The 17,202-nt window shown below is 39.8% G+C and overlaps 1 protein-coding gene and 1 long non-coding RNA gene across 3 annotated transcripts in view; one reads left to right on the top strand and one right to left on the bottom strand.

Moving 5' to 3' along the window:
- The window catches only part of ITFG1 (integrin alpha FG-GAP repeat containing 1), a 219,877-nt gene that overhangs the window by 58,592 nt on the left and 144,083 nt on the right, over positions 1-17,202 (top strand). For both annotated transcript variants that reach the window (XM_075940203.1, XM_006121184.4), the window contains exons 7-8: positions 7,168-7,229; positions 16,967-17,051. In XM_075940203.1, coding sequence (XP_075796318.1) covers positions 7,168-7,229; positions 16,967-17,051 — 147 coding nt within the window. The remainder of the gene's footprint in view (positions 1-7,167; positions 7,230-16,966; positions 17,052-17,202) is intronic.
- LOC142831078 (uncharacterized) lies at positions 1,176-5,971 on the bottom strand. The gene is made up of 3 exons (XR_012906709.1): positions 5,764-5,971; positions 5,298-5,379; positions 1,176-1,415 (listed from the first exon to the last, which is right to left on the bottom strand). It is a non-coding gene; the product is annotated as an uncharacterized LOC142831078 (long non-coding RNA).

Below are 17,202 nucleotides of genomic sequence, written 5' to 3'. Positions count from 1 at the left end.
CATGGCCTGAACTGTTACCTGGTGTGAGGCTGAACTTATATATGGTGTTCTTGGCCTCTATCATCTCCTCCCTTGATCTGGGAGATTTGTACGCTGCTCTTTATCTCAAGGACGCTTACTTTCACATTGCCATTTTTTAGGGTCATAGATGCTTTCTGTAGCTTGTGGTGGGGGCAGATCACTACCAGTTTGCAGTCCTCCCATTTGGCCTTGCTACTGCTCTTTGGGTTTTTACTATATGTAACTTGGTGGTAACAACCCCTCTCACACAACAAAGGGTGCAGATCTATCTTTACCTGGATGATTGGCTTGTCAAGAGCATCTGCTCCAAGGACTTCAGGCACATGCATTTTATTCTCTGCCACCACATTGGCTTGCTGATAAACACAGAAAAGTCAGTTAGTGCTCATTCTACGAATAGGGTTTATAGAAGTGAGGGTCTTCCTACCTTCAGACAATGTGGCTCTCCTGAGCATGTCACCAAACGCTACAGCCAGGGTATGTCTTCAGCTGCTTAGGTACATGAGGGCATCCATTTACGTGGTAAAATTTTCCAGGCGTTGCATGTGCAGTGGCTGTTGTCGGTCCATACGCCCTCCAAATACTTCCTGGAGACGTGGTGATGGTCCTGGCTCTGGTCCTCAACTCTCTTGCCGGATGAGCTCCAAAAACTTTCTGGAGGCTCTTCTAGCACTTGAAGCCCTTCCCCGCTCCCTCAAATTGGTATAAGACATGTCGGACCTGGGATGGGCTGCCCATTTCGGTGATCTCTGGACCCAAGTTATGTGGACCACCCAAGAAGGACCCCTTTATACAAATATCAGCTTTCTACAGGCATTTCACCAGGCATAGAAGGTCTTCCTCTTTCACCTGGCAGATGGAGTGTTCTGAATCTTCAAAGACAACACCGCCAGGCTACATCTAGACTGGCATGATTTTCCAGAAATGCTTTTAAGGGAAAAGGTTTCCGTTAAAAGCATTTTCAGAAAAAAGCGTCTAGATTGGCATGGACACTTTTCCGCAAAAGCACTTTTTGCGGAAAAGCGTCCCTGGCCAATCTAGACGCGCTTTACCGCAAAAAAGCCCCGATCGCCATTTTCGCCATCGGGGCTTTTTTGTGGAAAACAGTACTGTGCCAATATCATTCTCATCCACACCAGTGTCGTGGCCTCATCAGAATTGGTGTACAACGTGGTGTGCCCCGTGGCCCATGTCACTCTACCCGGAATGGCTCTCTCCTCACCAAAGCCACCTTCCTTACCTGAACCTGCCATCACTCTACCTCAAGTTGTGGTTGCTCTGTGGCAGATGGTGGAGGAATGTTTCTGCTCAAATGTAGTTCAGCAGGTCCTCCTGCGAAGCTGCAAGCAGTCAACCAGGAACAATACTGACAAGTTCAAATTCTGTTTCCTAAGCTACAATAAGTAAATGTAAAAAAAAGAAAAAAGAAGTCCTTGTGACATCACCTTTTTATGCAGCAGTCCTGATTATTTCACTTTAAAATGCACAAAGATTAATACACCTTTAAAATTCAAATAAGGCAAATTATCACTTTAAGGCCTTCCATTTATATGCACTGAGTAAAATTGTCATAGTTATGATTATGCTAACATAGTAAAAGAAGCTACTAGGATGGCTTTAAAGCTAAAATGCATCTTACTTTACCTGGGATGCTTAATTAGATTATCTTTGCTGATATTTTTAAATATATATTTTAGAAGTTCTAATTGGGAAGAAGCATTGATTATTAAAAGTTAATCGTAAGTTACAGTTTCAGAAGATCACCCATTCATAAGTCTTACATTCTTGATACACATACAATCATAGAACGCTAGAACAGGAAGGGACTTTGAGAGATCATCAAATTCAGTTCCCTGCCCTCACGGCAGGACCAAGCACCATCTAGATCATCCCTGATAGATGTGTATCCAACCTGCCTCAGCTGCCATCCCCCTCTCTTCCCCAGCACTGCAGCCAGTCACCACGTGGCCCCGCCAGCCAGGCCAGATAGCAAATGCTGGAGTTGGAACTAGGGTCACAGTGAGGCTGCAGCTCCAGCTACTACACACCTGGATGCCAGCTGCTCCACTTACCCTGCTGCTTTGTGGGAAAGTGGGTGGGAAGGGGAATCCCTTATGGGGAACCCCAGCAGCAGAGCTAATTAAAATCTGGGTGCGTGGTTTCACAATGTGCTATTGCCCAGCAGGCAGAGGTTCTCAGCCTGCTGCCAGTCTGCAGACTGGCGGGTAGGAATTGCTGCCTTAGGGTGTGGCACTGACTGTCAAAAAGAAGAGATATCTTGTGCAGATCCTCTTATGCTAGCTAGCTGTCCCTATTTATGGGGATTTTATTTCTGTAAAAAGCACATTATAATTTACAGGAATGACACATCTGAACCACCATTTTGGAATATTAAACCTGAATAGTTACTACTGACGCGTGGTAGGGAACTCGGGATGAGAGTTAGAAACTGGAGAACATTCTTTTCTCATCAGTCACCGTGGCATGCAACACTGTTTTACACCTTTACAATGAACTAAAATGCTACAGAAAAAAACAAATCCTCTCGCACCACTCACTTGAAAATTTGACCCATTGAAGTTAAATGGCAAGACTTAGCAGGACTGGACCCCTGATTCTTTTTATTCACATTACTGCTGTTGGTCTGATTCAGGAATGCACTCGAGCACATGCAATTGAATTAAGCCCTTCTTCTTCGGAATGTGGTTCATTACAACAATTACACTGTTTAAAATAATTACTGGTAAACATGTTAGCATTAATAAAACAAGTAATATTGCATTAGCATCCAGAGGCCCTAGTCAGGAACAGAGATCTATATAGAGTCTGTGGTGTCCAGCCAGTTCTGAAACTATTGTGGCTACTGCAGCGACTGCTCTAGTGAACTAGCCACACTCAACTGACCAAATAGCCACATGTGGTTAGTGACTAGCAGCTAGCATGTTGGACAGCACGAGATAGACTTACAGAAAAGTATCATCCCTGCCTAGAGATTAATTGGCTTGATAAATTAAGATACCACACCAGATCATTCCCTGGAGCCATGCCTACAAAGGGGCCTCTCCCATTACTGATTTGCTTGCCATCTGTCCACCATTTTAACAGCATGGATATTCCTTGGTGGAGTTTAAAATGTTCAGGTTTTGAAATGGTAGGGCAGGAACACTGGCTTCTGCTAGATTCTTCCAGTCTAACAGTAGAAACAACCATAATACACAACTTTCCCTTATACAGTGGAGAACTGGGCCTTTAAGAGTGGTTCCACGGTAAAAATGAAGCTTCTAGAGGGTCGTCCCCCCCCCAAAAAAATAAACAAGAATTTTGGGAGAGTTCTGGATCTTGGGAGTGGGACCATCAGTCTTTTCTTTGCAGAAGAAGAAATTCTGCAAGTGTCAACTCAAGTGAGTTTTCTCTCTCCTATGTAGGGTATTCCAACATAAGAGAAAGACAGTGGCTTGTAAAACCATTTGTCTCTTTCTCAAACCCAAAAATGGTATGGTCTCTTAACATTTTGGGGAAAATCATAAAAAATTAGAACTGGAAGGGACCTTGGATAGGTTATGAAGAGCAGTCCCATGCACTCATGGCAGGACCGGACACCAACTAGATAATCAGGGTGTTTGTCTACTCTGTTCTTGAATATCTCCAATGATGGAGATTCTATAGTCTAGGCAATTTATTACTTCTTGTCCAGTCATCAGAGGTTAAAGAGAATAATTGTTCTCCTTGTAACAACTTTTTAATTTCTTGAAAATGTTTACCATGTTCCCTCTCACTCTTCTCTTTTCCAGACTAAACAAACCCATTTATTTCAATCTTCTTGCATAGGTCATGTTTTCTAGACCTTTAATCATTTTTGTTGTTCTTCTCTGGACCTTCTCCAGTTTCTCCACATCTTTCTTGAATGTGGGGCCTAGTGTAAGTATAGCGTACTTAGATTTCCAGAAAGCCTTTGAAAAGGTTCCTCACAATAGGCAGTTAAGCAAAATAAGTTGTCATGGGATAAGAGGGAAGGTCCTCTCATGGATTGATAACTGGTTAAAAGACAGGGAACAAAAGGTAGGAATAAATAGTAAGTTTTCAGAATGGAGAGAAGTAACTCATGGTGTCTCCGAAGGGTCCGTACTGGGAACAGTCCTAATAAACAAAATGATCTGGAAAAAGGGGTAAACCGTGAGGTAGAAAAATTTGCAGATTGTACTAAACTGCTCAAGATAGTTAAGACCAAAACAGACTGTGAAGAGCTTCAAAAAGATCTCACCAAACTAAGTGATTGGGCAACAAAATGACAAATGAAATTTAAGGTTGATAAATGTAAAGTAATGCACATTGGAAAAAATAATCCCAACTATACATACAACATGATGGGGACTAATTTAGCTATAACTACGCAAGAGCAAGATTCTTACTTGGAGTCATTGTGGGCAATTCTCTGAAAACGTCCACTCAATGTGCAGCGGCAATCACAGGAGCAAACAAAATATTATGAATCATTTAAAAAGGGATAGAGAGTAAAACAGAATAGCTTATTGCCTCTAAATAGAACTATGCTACGTCCACATCTTGAATTCTGCATACAGATGTGGTCTCAAAAAAGATATGTTGGCACTGGAAAATGTTCAGAAATGGGGAAAAAAATAAATAGGGGTTTGGAACGGGTCCCATATGAAGAGAGATTAAAAAGACTGTGACTTTTCATTTTGGAAAAGAGGAGACGAAGGGGGGATATGAGAGAGATCTATAAAATCATGACTGGTGTGGAAAAAGTGAATAAGGAAAAGTTATTTACTTGTACCTATAACATAAGAACTAGGGGTCATCAAATGAAAGTAATAGATAGCAGGTTTAAAACAAACCAAGGAAGTTTTTCTTCATGCAGGCCCCAGTCAACCAGTGCAACTCCTTTCTAGAGGAGACTGTGAAGACCAGGACTTTCACAGGGTTCAAAAAAGAACCAGATAAATCCTGGAGGATAGGTCCATCAATGGCTATTAGCCAGAATAGGTAGAAATGGCGTTCCTAGCCTTTGTTTGTCAAAGGCTGGAAATGGATGACAAGAGAGGGATCACATGATCATTACCTATTCTCTTCCCTCCCTCTGGGGCATCTGGCATTGGCCACTGTTGGAAGACAAGATATTGGTCTTGGACCTTTGGTCTGACCCGGTATAGCCATTCTTATGTTCTGGAACTGGATATTTTTAAGGATCTAGATATAGAGAGTAAAATTGTGAAGTTTTCAGGTTTAAAAAAGATGTAATAGAGCAGGACACTTACCCTTAATGTGACTTAATGTTCCTTCTGTTTCTTCAGGTTGATATTGGAAAAAGGTATTCCTGTAATGGCAGTGGTCTCCAACCTTTTTAAGCACAAGATCACTCTTTGAATTTAAGTGCAATCTAAGATGTACGTCACACCCAAATACCCTTGCCCCGCCTTCATTGTGCCCCTTCTCTGAAGCCCTGCCCCCTGCTCACTCCGTCTTCCCTCACTTTTATCAGTCTGGGGCAGAGGGTTGGGGGTGCAGGCTCTGAACTTGGGTTAAAGGATTGAAGTGTGAGAGGGGCTCTGAGCTGAGCTTGGGGCAGGTATTCAGGATCCTGGAGGGGGTTCTAGTTGCAGGCTCTAGGAGGGTGTTTGCATGCAGGGGTGTTTGGGGCTAGGGCAGGGGCATGGAGTGCAGGAGGGGGTTCATGACTGCGGTAGGGTTTCAGAATGTGGGCTCCAGCTGGGCTCTGCTTACCTCAGGTGGCTCCTGGTTGGTGGTGCAGTGAGACTAAGCCTCACCCCTTCCCTGTCCTTTCACCACTCCCAAAATCAGCCAGAAAACTCCATCCCAAGTCCTGTTGTGCCCCTTCTCTGCTCTGTGGAGATAGGATACAGAGTGGGAGAGGGAGCACCTAGACATCAGAATCCTCCTCTCTCTCCCCTGCCCAGCTAGTAGGAGGCTTCTGAGGGGACCGCTCCAAGACAAAGGGCAAGAGAAGCACAGCAGTACGTGGAGGGGCAATGAAGTGCTGGCACTTGATAGCCCCTTGGCCGAACCTGTCAGGATCACCTGTCAGAGACTCCAAGATCTACTAGTAGATCCCGATCTACTGGTTGGTGACCACTGCTGTAATGGGAATACTTTGAGGATTTTTATTGCTGGCAAAGGAACAGTTGTATCATAGCCTGAATATTGAGCACTGGAGCGCAGTAATGGAACTCTTTTACAGAAGTAGTCAATTAATTTTGCTATTTTAAATTTAAAATATTAAATGGGAAAAGGGAGGGACAAAATAGGCTATCAGGTTGCACAAAGGCAATTGGGTTTTTAAAAGGTTAAGAACATTCAGTACTTGGTCCGTCACCATTCTTTCTAAAATCCTTTCTTTGCTTCCCTTTCTCCTCCTCTTCTCCGGTTTCCCTTCTCGTGAAATCTTCCCAAAATACTGCTAATCAAAAGTATAGATTCTTCTGTTAGCAATAATGTTATGATGAAAAATGTCTTTTAATATTTTAACTAATCACTGGAGACCCAATTTTGCTGCCAGAGAAGCTAGAAAAACACAATGATGTTTAGGACATGATCATTTCTGTGTGATATTTTCTTTCATTTTGAGACTTTAGTTCTTTTCCCTAACTAGTAATTTCATAATTCCTCGCTTGTACAGATGTGACTTTCTAGCACTTACTGCTTTGTGTACATCCTTTTTATTTGTATATATTTTTGTTTATGTACATTTATACTAAGGATTTGAATGGTTAATGGGTGAGGCTTACTGGTTCCAGCTGGCCAGAGCAGCCCCTGTTTGTGATGGGCCTGCGCCTCCCCATCCCCTGCCACAGGCAGGGGCTGCTTTGACCTCCTGGCTGGAGCAGTGCTTGTCCATGGCTCTCTTCCATCCCCCCTTAATCGATTAACCAGTTAAGCATTATGTTTTATTATTAAACAGGCATTAGTATACCAAAAGTATGTATTTTCACACAGTTGTGTCAGTAGAGGCCCAGGGCTGAAAACAAGCTCTTTATTTATGTTGTTTTGATCCATTTATTTATACATTAAAAAACCACTATGTTATTAAATAAATGAATATATTTAGAATTAAGAGTACATGAGTATAATAATATATTAAATTTTATATTCTTTTGTTTGTCTTTCCAGATTTGTTCCTTACAACATTATCAAGTTCCCAACAAATTCAGTTTGAAACATGGGTAAATAAGGTAAGGAGTAAAATAAAGCAATCGTCTTATGCAAAACATAATTTTAAGAAATGTAAAACAAAGAAGTCACCTGATACTGATTTCAAGAATAAACAGAGTTGATAAGAGATCGTAGCTGCACTGTTGCATTCAAACTGCTGAATATTGCTGGAGGAAATGATTCACTCAGCATCAGTTCCTCTGCAGGATGTTAGCATGACTGCCAATTAAACCAATCAATCTGCCCTAATGCACATGTTAACAGGGCGCCTGTTGTGGTGTCAGCTGTTGTAAGAGGTTACTGTCATTTACTTTGTCAGCATGATGGTTTATGGGGAAAGAGCTTTTCAAAGAAGTAATTTTTCCTTGTTGCCTCCAGGCTTGGATATTTTTAGTTTGTTTTAAATGTGGCTAAAAAGATTTCAGGGCAGAAATAAAAGACTTTTATGAGCGAGAGAGATTTAGATGATGCAATATACCCTATGGAACATGTTGTATAGATTATAGTCAAGAAACTCCCATAATTCATAGTATTTTGAAAAAAAAGGAAAAACAAACAAAAGGAATTAATCTTTCTAGGCAAGAAGGCCATTTCTTGACTATCTCCTTTCAAGATGTCTCTATATTAAAAGCTATGATTCGGTTGGCTTGTAACAATTAAGAAAAAGCCATTAGGTAGTCTGAGATTTAAAAAAAAAATGCAATTCAGGCATTTTGCTGAGCGTGGATGAGTAGAAAATTAAATTGGGAATCAATTCTGGTAACAATAGAGACTTCAAGAATTATGTGAAAACATCTAAACAGAGAAATAATTTTTTTTGATAGAAACGTCTGAGGAGATGATGATGCTGTCTCATAGCTTTGAACAATGCAGGTGTTCTTAGTTATTTTGATAGCTATACATTTTATGCCTACTTTTATGTTTCAGAACGAATTAAACAACGTAATGTTTAAAACGGGTGGAGAACCTCAGGCCCTGGGGCTGGATGTTCCAGCACCACAGCCACCCACCCCCAGGAGTGTAGCACATAAAATCTACTAACCTAAGCCCCTCTAGGATCTGGTGTGCCAGGGCACTGTGGGGAGTGTCTTTCTCCTTGTCATTCTGGGGCTTCTCACTTGTGTGCAGCCCCTAACTGATTTTTCTGGGGGTCAGCCGCCCCTGACCCAGAAGAGGTTCCCCACCCCTGATTTAAAACAACCATAGTTGCACTTCTCCTTTCACTTTTCTACCATTACTGCAAGTTGTCTGAATATCTGCAAATGTTAAGCTATTTTTACTAAAAAGTTACTCTTTAGTTGGGATCTTAATGGATCAAATAATATCCTGGCCGTCATGCTTTATTTAGGAAGAGATATTGAAATTACTCCTGTTCTGTCTGATGGCAATATAGCCCCATATTCTGAAGATGTTCAGTCCTCTGTCGGTCCCCTCGTAAATTATAGCAGCTTCAAAGCTGCTCTAATGCTGTTCTGTGCTTCCTGTTTGCCCTGTAGACCTTAAAAAGCAGAAAATAGCTGCAATTCCGTGCCATCCAACCCTGACCCTATAACTAAAACTTGGAACAGTACCACAATAGAGTCTAGAGCCTTGCAAATCTGCTTCATATCTGCTTTATATCCACTGTATCTGCATTCTTTGGTGTGGATGTAGATATCTGTGGCTCATTTTTGTACATACAAAATTTATATCTGCAGCCGTATCTAGAATCCAGCAAATTTGTGGATGTCCACCTTATTTCCACAGATATTCGCATCTGTGGATGTGAACATGGATATCCACAGATCATTTTTGCAGATGCAGATGCAAATTTTGTATCTACACAGGGTTTTATTTATGCCAGGAAAGCCCCTTGTACTGAGTACTTTGAGGAGGTTGTTTCTCACACCTTTACTTTTCCAGAACAGCATTAAAGAATATTAGTATAAAAGTTAGAATCTAGATTCAGGATTATTACTGAGTTAATACTAAAATCTTATCTTTCTGTACTGCAACATGTATGTGCTGCAGCCATTCTACCAAATCAATCAGAGGTCACTTTTATAGTTGTAAATTAAGGCTGTAATAGATGCTGAGTAAGAAATCTATAAAGTGTTAAGTACAATATATGTATTACATTGAATTTTTTTACAAAACTTTTTATGGATGCCTTGCTTAACATGTACATTAGTATGGGAGGACACACTGATAAACTAACACTTACATTTATTGTATAGTATATTTTTAACAGCTTTGCATCAAAATTATTAGAATAAAGATATTCACCCTCTTCATCTAACAATAATTACTTTTGCTTTAAGTCAAAAAAAAGTAAAATGGAGAGACCTGCAATGGTTGATCAAGACTGCATCTTTAACATTACTTCATATTACTTATCATTAGTTTTTCCTGTAATATCAATAATTATATAGAGAACAATATATGCTCCTTTAAGTCCTTAATGGGAAGTATAAAAGTATGCTTTTATGCACCTAGGGCAGGGCTACTCAACACACAGCCTGTGGCCCGTTTGTTTGCAGCCCGTGGTGCGGTTTGGGTTTACACAGGGCTCAACACTGCATCCTGCAGGTAGGAGCCAAAACAAAAGAGGAGTCAGTGGTCTTCTGTTGATATGCATTTTAGTAGTTACATTCCTGGAGTGTCATTGATCATTAGAAGTGCTATCATGTGGATGGAAATCAGGTAAATATTACATTTGATTAATATCAGCAGAACTGACTTGAATGGGGCCTGTGGGTTGTGTAGTCTTTCCTTTATCTGTGTATCCATCCCCATCAGTGTGAAATAAGCTATTTGCATGTATATGCAACCACACTTAAGCTGCGACCCTCAGCTTGTGCTGTGAGTATCATTGTGGCCTAAGGAGCTTCCAAAGTTGAGTAGCCCTGACCTAGGGTATATTTCAATGCAGTTTTTGGTATAGAATGCATGCCATTTTCCTTACCTGCAGAAAATGCAGAGGTGGCAGAGGAGGTGGGCACACAGGGGCACATGCTTATTCAGATTTATGCATTCCATTTAGCAGCAGCTTGTAGAGGTTTCTCAATTGTGCCCCAACATCCCAGGAGAACAGAGAGGAACATTTGAGGAGAAAGAATTAATCCCAGGTGGCTTGGGCCAGCCCGGCAAGACTCAGGGACGAAGTACTACCTTCATATTCAATTCGCTTCAGTAGACCATACAGCCTGTCTGGGTTGGGGGAATGGGTGTGATTAGGGTTGCCAGGTGTCCGGTATTTTCACCTCCTGTCCAGTAAAAAAAAAATTTTTTAATTCCAGACACCCAAAATATTCCGTATTTTCTGTTTTTTTCCCTGCCAGGAGACAAAAATACTGCACACCTGGTAACCATACGACACACTCAGCAACTGGTCCCAGCCCCCTCTTCCCTCCCTCCCCCCAGATCCCCTGCTTACCTGGTTCTGCAGGGAAGCTCCCTTCTTGCTCAACCAAGAAAACAAGATGGCCGTTGGCAAAAAAGCTAAAGATCTGAGCAAGGGGAAGCAACCTCTTCTCTTTCTGAGACTCTACACGCAGTTAAAGGGGCCATGCTCTTGGGGTATGGGTGTTTGGGTTTTTTTGGTTTTGGGGGGGTTTTTTTACTCAATAACTTTGGTCTCAACTTGGGGGGGGGGGGGGAGAAGAGTTTGGTATTTTTGTTGAAACCATGTGGCAGCCGTAGGTATGATCAAAAATTGTAACTCAGAACAGGAGCTCAGCTTCAAACATTGAAATTGACTCTCGCGCCTTCTGAAATGTTCCTCCGTGCTCCACAATTTGAAAATAATAAAATGTGGTATTTGCCATTGCAGAATTTTTTCCAGAGGAACATACATCCCAGTTTGAAAACCACGGTGATAGCTATCTAATCTATCTTAAGGATATTGTTACCACCACCACCACAAATTTCTATCAGTATAGTATTAGGAAAATGTCCTGTAATTTAAACACGGGTACTCTGACATTTTGGGGAACACCAGAACACCACAGTAAAAGATTCTGTCATGGCCTGCTCTGTACCTTGGTGCTGCACATCTGTGGTTCATATCCCAGACACCAGTCTAGTTATTCTTTGCAAGGTAACAGCAACAGCCCTTCCATTCCAAGTCTCCCTACATCAGTCTTCCTGAGTTCTTAAATATCATATACTGAAGGCATTCTTCTCTGGTTCGTCATCCCTTTCTTTCCCTCCCTTCCCCCAAACAAAGATGTGAAACCAATTCCCCTGTTATCAGTTTGCTTTGACACACACTGCAGTTCACACACCAGATCTACTTGGGATAAAAACAAAGTTTATTTAAGAGAAACATCACAGATTTAATGATGAAATAGTAAGGGAAAGTAAACATATGCAAGTTGCACATAAAATAAGCATAGATGTAACTTTAGGCTTTAGACTCCCACAATAGATAAAATCTCTATTCTACTACAAGTTACCTATTTGCATTGAACAGTTTCTTGGAATGCTCTCCTTGTTATAGGGATGATTTGGTATTCATGGGCAGCTTCCCACATAGAAACTGTTGCTCAGATTTTGAATGACAGATCATGCTTCCAAGGTGGGGATTTTTTAGTGTCAACTGATTCTCTCCCCCACTCTCTCCCCTCCCGTGTCACGGTGACTCATGTAATTCAAAGTGGGGAAATTCTGGGGATGTCTCGGCATCTTTTCATTAATTCTAATATACTTTAATTGTCTTTCCCTGACTTGGACAATGGATGGGCACTGGATAGGTTTCAAGTAAATAATTGGCTTGGCGGGTGTCCCTCTATGACTGGCTACTCACCACACTTCCCGTGCAATGGAGCTGAACTTTGAGCACAGTTTTCTGCATACACAAACACATAAATTCATAATCCATCGTCTGTATACATCTCCCATAATGGCTATCAAGTTCAGAACATTACAAGCTTTCTTAAAAGACTTCACTGAGTACAGTGGCATAGTATACAATCAGTTGATTTAAACCTTTTCTTCTCCTTCTGCGATGTCTGGACTTTCTTTGTGACTTAAACCAGTATATATTTTCATTGTGAGTGCAAAAACATGTCAGCTGTAGAAATTTGGCAGATGAGAATAAAAGAATTAAGAAAAATAGCATTATTCACTGCATATATTAAATTAATTGAACTTTTTCAGGAAAGATGAGGGGCAATAAACTATTTAAACACTTAAAATAAAAAAATCATTAATTTATAATATGTAGATTTACGATAGCCTATAACTAGTGCATATAGGTCTGCTATATTCCTTTGTTTTATGTCTGGTTCCTGTTGTAATACTTTGATTTTTTTTCAACAAACCTGCTCATCATTAATAAAAAAATCTTAAAATTTAGATTACAGTATGTCAAAACAAGTTGTACAAAATGCTTTCTAAATTACTGAGCTAAACTGTGCAACAATACATAAAGTCTGATTAGCTTTGTTTTATAAGGGAGACAATTGAAGCAGAGATCAGTTGTAACTTGACCATGATATCAGAGTGGTGGGGTAATGTGCTCTATAAGGGTGCATCTAACTCGAAATAAGCAACTCCAATTAAGCTACATCAATTGTGTAGCTTATTTCAAAATTGAGAGCATCTACGCAGTACTTATTTTGAAATAGAGCAGTCTTCCTCCAACTTCCCTTACTCCTCATACAGTGAGTGTTACAGGAGTCAGATGAGAAGTCCTCCAGCTTGATAGTATTTCAACATTATTTCGAAATAACTGTCTACTGTGTAGATGCAGACTAAGTTATTTGAAATAATGCTAGTTATTCTAAAATAATGTTGCTGTGCAGATGTACCCTAAGACTGTGATTTCAAAAGCATGTAACATGTTACATGTTAATTGGGCTATATAGAGTCTAGTGGTGTGGATTAATATGGTGCTGCTTGAAAAAATACTATGTTGAAGTACATTAAGAAAACTTATGTGCACCAGTAGGCTCTACACTGATCAATTAATGTGCACATTAGTGCACTTTAGAAACAGCATCTCCAAAGAGGATGGGAAAAATCATTTGAGAGCTATAATTCCATCTCAATGTTCTGATGACTATACAAACCATTGGAACTTTTCCCTCACATTTTTTTTGGTGTCACTAGACTTCTTAAGTGGATTTATATACTCATAATTCAATTTGCCATCTCTACATACAGAGCTATATAGCATATTTAATAAATGTCATTTTAAGCACATTCCCATGCTTTGATGGAATTATCCAGTCCAGTAAAAGATTGGTTCTGAATTACTTACATTGTGGACCAGTTCTGTGTTGTTTTATGGATTTCAGAAGGCTACAGACTACAAAGTTTTAGACAAGAAAAATGCTATTTAGAAGTTACTTACAGAAAGAGGGACCTCCTTTCCTCCTACCTAAAAATCAACATCCACTGTTGAATGGCTAATGGAATAAAATTCATAATAAATACAAGAGTCTCAAGTTGAAATAAAGGTAGAAATGTAGCCGTGTTAGTCTGGTGCAGCTGAAACAAAAAACAGGAGTGTATAGCACTTTAAAGACTAACAAGATGGTTTAATAGGTGATGAGCTTTCATGGGCCAGACCCTCTTCCTCAGATCAAATAGTGGAAGAAAATTGTCACAACCATATATACCAAAGGATACAATTTAAAAAATGAACACATATGAAAAGGACAAATCAAATTTCAGAACAGAAGGAGGGAGGGAAAGGGGGGGAGGTAAATGTCTGTGAGCTAATGATATTAGAGGTGATAATTGGGGAAGCTATCTTTGTAATGGGTAAGATAATTAGCGTCTTTATTCAAATTTGCGTGTAAAGTGTCGAATTTAAGCATGAATGACAGTTCAGAGGATTCTCTTTGAAGTGAAGTCTTAAAAGGTCTTTGAAGCAGGATGCAGGTAATCAAGTCATTGAGACAATGTCCTTTCTGGTTGAAATGGCAAGAAACTGTTTTTTCTTTGTGATCCTGTCTGATATCTGTTTTGTGGGCATTGATCCTTTGGCGAAGTGTCTGAGATGTTTGTCCAGTGTACATAGCGGACGGACACTTTCGGCACATGATTGCATAAATTATATTTCTGGATGCGCAGGAATATGTGTTCTTGATCTTATAACTCACTTGGTTAGGTCCAATAATGGTATCAGCAGAATGAATATGTGGACAAAGCTGGCAACATGGTTTGTTGCAAGGGAAGGTACCAGGGTTGGTATTAGTGTGGTATGTCCTGTGGTTGTTGGTAAGAATCATCTTGAGGTTAGGTGGTTGTCTGTAATTCGACACTTGACACGCAAATTTGAATAAAGACGCTAATTATCTTACCCATTACAAAGATAGCTTCCCCAATTATCACCTCTAATATCATTAACTCACAGACATTTACCTCCCTCCCCTCTTCCCCCAGCTCCATCCCCCTTCTGTTCTGAAATTTGATTTGTCCTTTTCATATGTGTTCATTTTTTTAAATTGTATCCTTTGGTATACATGGTTGTGACAATTTTCTTCCACTATTTGATCTGAGGAAGTGGGTCTGGCCCATGAAAGCTCATCACCTATTAAACCATCTTGTTAGTCTTTAAAGTGCTACACAGTCCTGTTTTTTGTTTAAGTTGAAATAAACAGTTTCATGGCATTAAGATATGTCAAAAGTGAAAATAATTATTTTACGTGTAATGAAATTTCCAGTAAATAAGTATTTGTAATTATTATCACATACATTGTCTTCTGTTCTAGATGATGGGGGATATGGATTTATAATTGTATGAAAAATACATATAATTTAAAATGTTTTCATTAGTGAAGTCCATGCAAATGTTTTTAGAGATTGCTTTCTAAGGTTTATTGGATAAATTATAACTTTTGGCATCAAGGTTATTGAAAACTTACATTCAATAACTGAAGTCTTTGAGTAGAATTAGAGTAATCCAGAAACATGAATTTTACTGTTTCAGGGGCTTTTTCTTTTTCTTCTTTCTAATCTGAAATACATTTCCGTCTCTGTCATCAGGGGATCAGAGGTGACAAGAATTCAGTGTTTGGCAGGTTATTTCATGTTCTAGTGCAAATGTCTGCACTCTAACTCCCACATAAATAAATACCACATGCAGCATTTATAGGGGTCTCAAACGTAAAATCTAAAATTTACTCAAGTCAAGAAGTACAGTTTGGATACTGAATCCTTCAGAGACTTTAACACAGAATGCCCTTGAACCGCCTTACTTCAGGTGTCCTAACTAGGGAAATAACAGCACAGTGACACACTTTCCCTGCAGCTTTTCCCTGCTTCTCCCATAGTGGTGGAGGTGATATCTGGGATCGATGCAGGGGGCGAAGACACATGTGCCTTTGGGAGTAGGGCACCAGTTAAGTCCCTTACCCACACACACATCCCTCACACCCCAACCCTTGCAGTATACTCCCTAGCCCAGCTAAATCTTAAATCCAGCATACCCGATTTCCCAGAGGTTCAAGGGTACATGTTTCTTAATCAAGATAAAAATTATTCAGAATTAAAACTTGCTCTGAAACAAAGTCTGTTCTTTGCTTGATCTACTATAAAATGCTTTATAGGTACTGGCCTTAGTCTTTCTTTTCTGGCCACTTGACATAGGAACTAGTACTTCACGGGTGGAGAACCTTTTTTGGAACAGGGCCCACTGATACACAGAAAAGTCAGTCGGGCTACATACAAGCGAGAACAAAAAAAAAATCTCTCATTGACGTGGCCCTCAACTGAAAAGAAGGACATTCTCCACATTCCCCTCCCACATCACAGCTTAGAGAGCCTAGCCTAGTAGATTTTGTGTGCTAAAGCCCCATTGTGGGGCAGTGACGTAGCTGGAGTGCCAGCACAGGCTCCCCAGTACTTGGGGGAAAGGGGTATCCCGAGCTTCAGGTGCTGGATCCAGGCAAACTGGGGGGCCACATCCAGCCCCTGCACACTGAGATTCCCCACCTCTACTTAACTGCAATGAGATGGCTAGCATCTGTAAGGATATCAAAGTCAGTGCTGCAGTAAGATAATTCTGTTGGAACTGCTTATAGATAAAACAATGTGAGTTTTTAACAGTGCTGGGGAAATCATTGGGGTTTTGCAATACAGTATATTGATTAATTTGTCCTCTAAGCCACTATTAGTTACAGATTATACTTGAAGAAAAAAATAGCTATAATTAAAGGGCAAAAGAAAACTATCCTTAAAGAAACCTCATCTAGGGAGCAAAGTCTATGATCCTTAATAGTGTATGAATTAGAAAAATATGGACAGTCTTCAAAATATGAAAAATTTACAAACTAACAATAGAGATCTCAATATACCAAAGACTACAAATAACTTCTAAAAAGGATTCTTGAGTGGGGGAAAAGGTCATTTAACTAGGAAAAATTGTGTTGTTTAGAACACTAAAGCCTCATCCTCCACACTAATCTGGTGTGCAGATACTTAGTCTTGCATGGACTTTTATGGAAGTCAACAAGAGTAAGTAGTAATATCCACATTTAGAACGGTTTGTAGGAAAAGATTTGGTTATTGCATTGGCATAGCCATATGATAAAGGTATCTAAATATTCAAAACAATGTAATGAAGTGAGACAACTTATTACTCTATTAATCAAAATAATCTGGAAGATAATTTTTATGTTTACATTAATACTAAGTAAGGCTTGTTTCACTCATTAATCCTTTTTAGAAGCTATTTTTAGTCTTTAGTATACACTTCAAATTTTCATTGGCTTGTTTGCAGTTCATTAATGTAATTTTTATGTTGTATATTTATTGTATTTGATAGGATGGGAATTTCTCCAAAGCCACAGACATAAAGCAAAAGCCTGAAGACGTGATAGTTGTTGGACAATCAGTGTTTGCAGATTTTGGTGAGTTTCTTCTTTCCTCCCCTCCAAAACTACTTGACACTTGAATTTCCTTTTTTATTGATTAGTTATATTTTTTTCTAGATTAGTTTAAGCATGTTATATATTTATCCAACAGATTGCAGTGGTTCCTTTGTAGGCATCATAGTTATGT

This window comes from Pelodiscus sinensis, chromosome 12, assembly GCF_049634645.1.
Source record: "Pelodiscus sinensis isolate JC-2024 chromosome 12, ASM4963464v1, whole genome shotgun sequence".
Lineage (NCBI taxonomy): Eukaryota > Metazoa > Chordata > Testudines > Trionychidae > Pelodiscus > Pelodiscus sinensis.
This window is presented reverse-complemented; position numbering and strand designations above follow the sequence as displayed.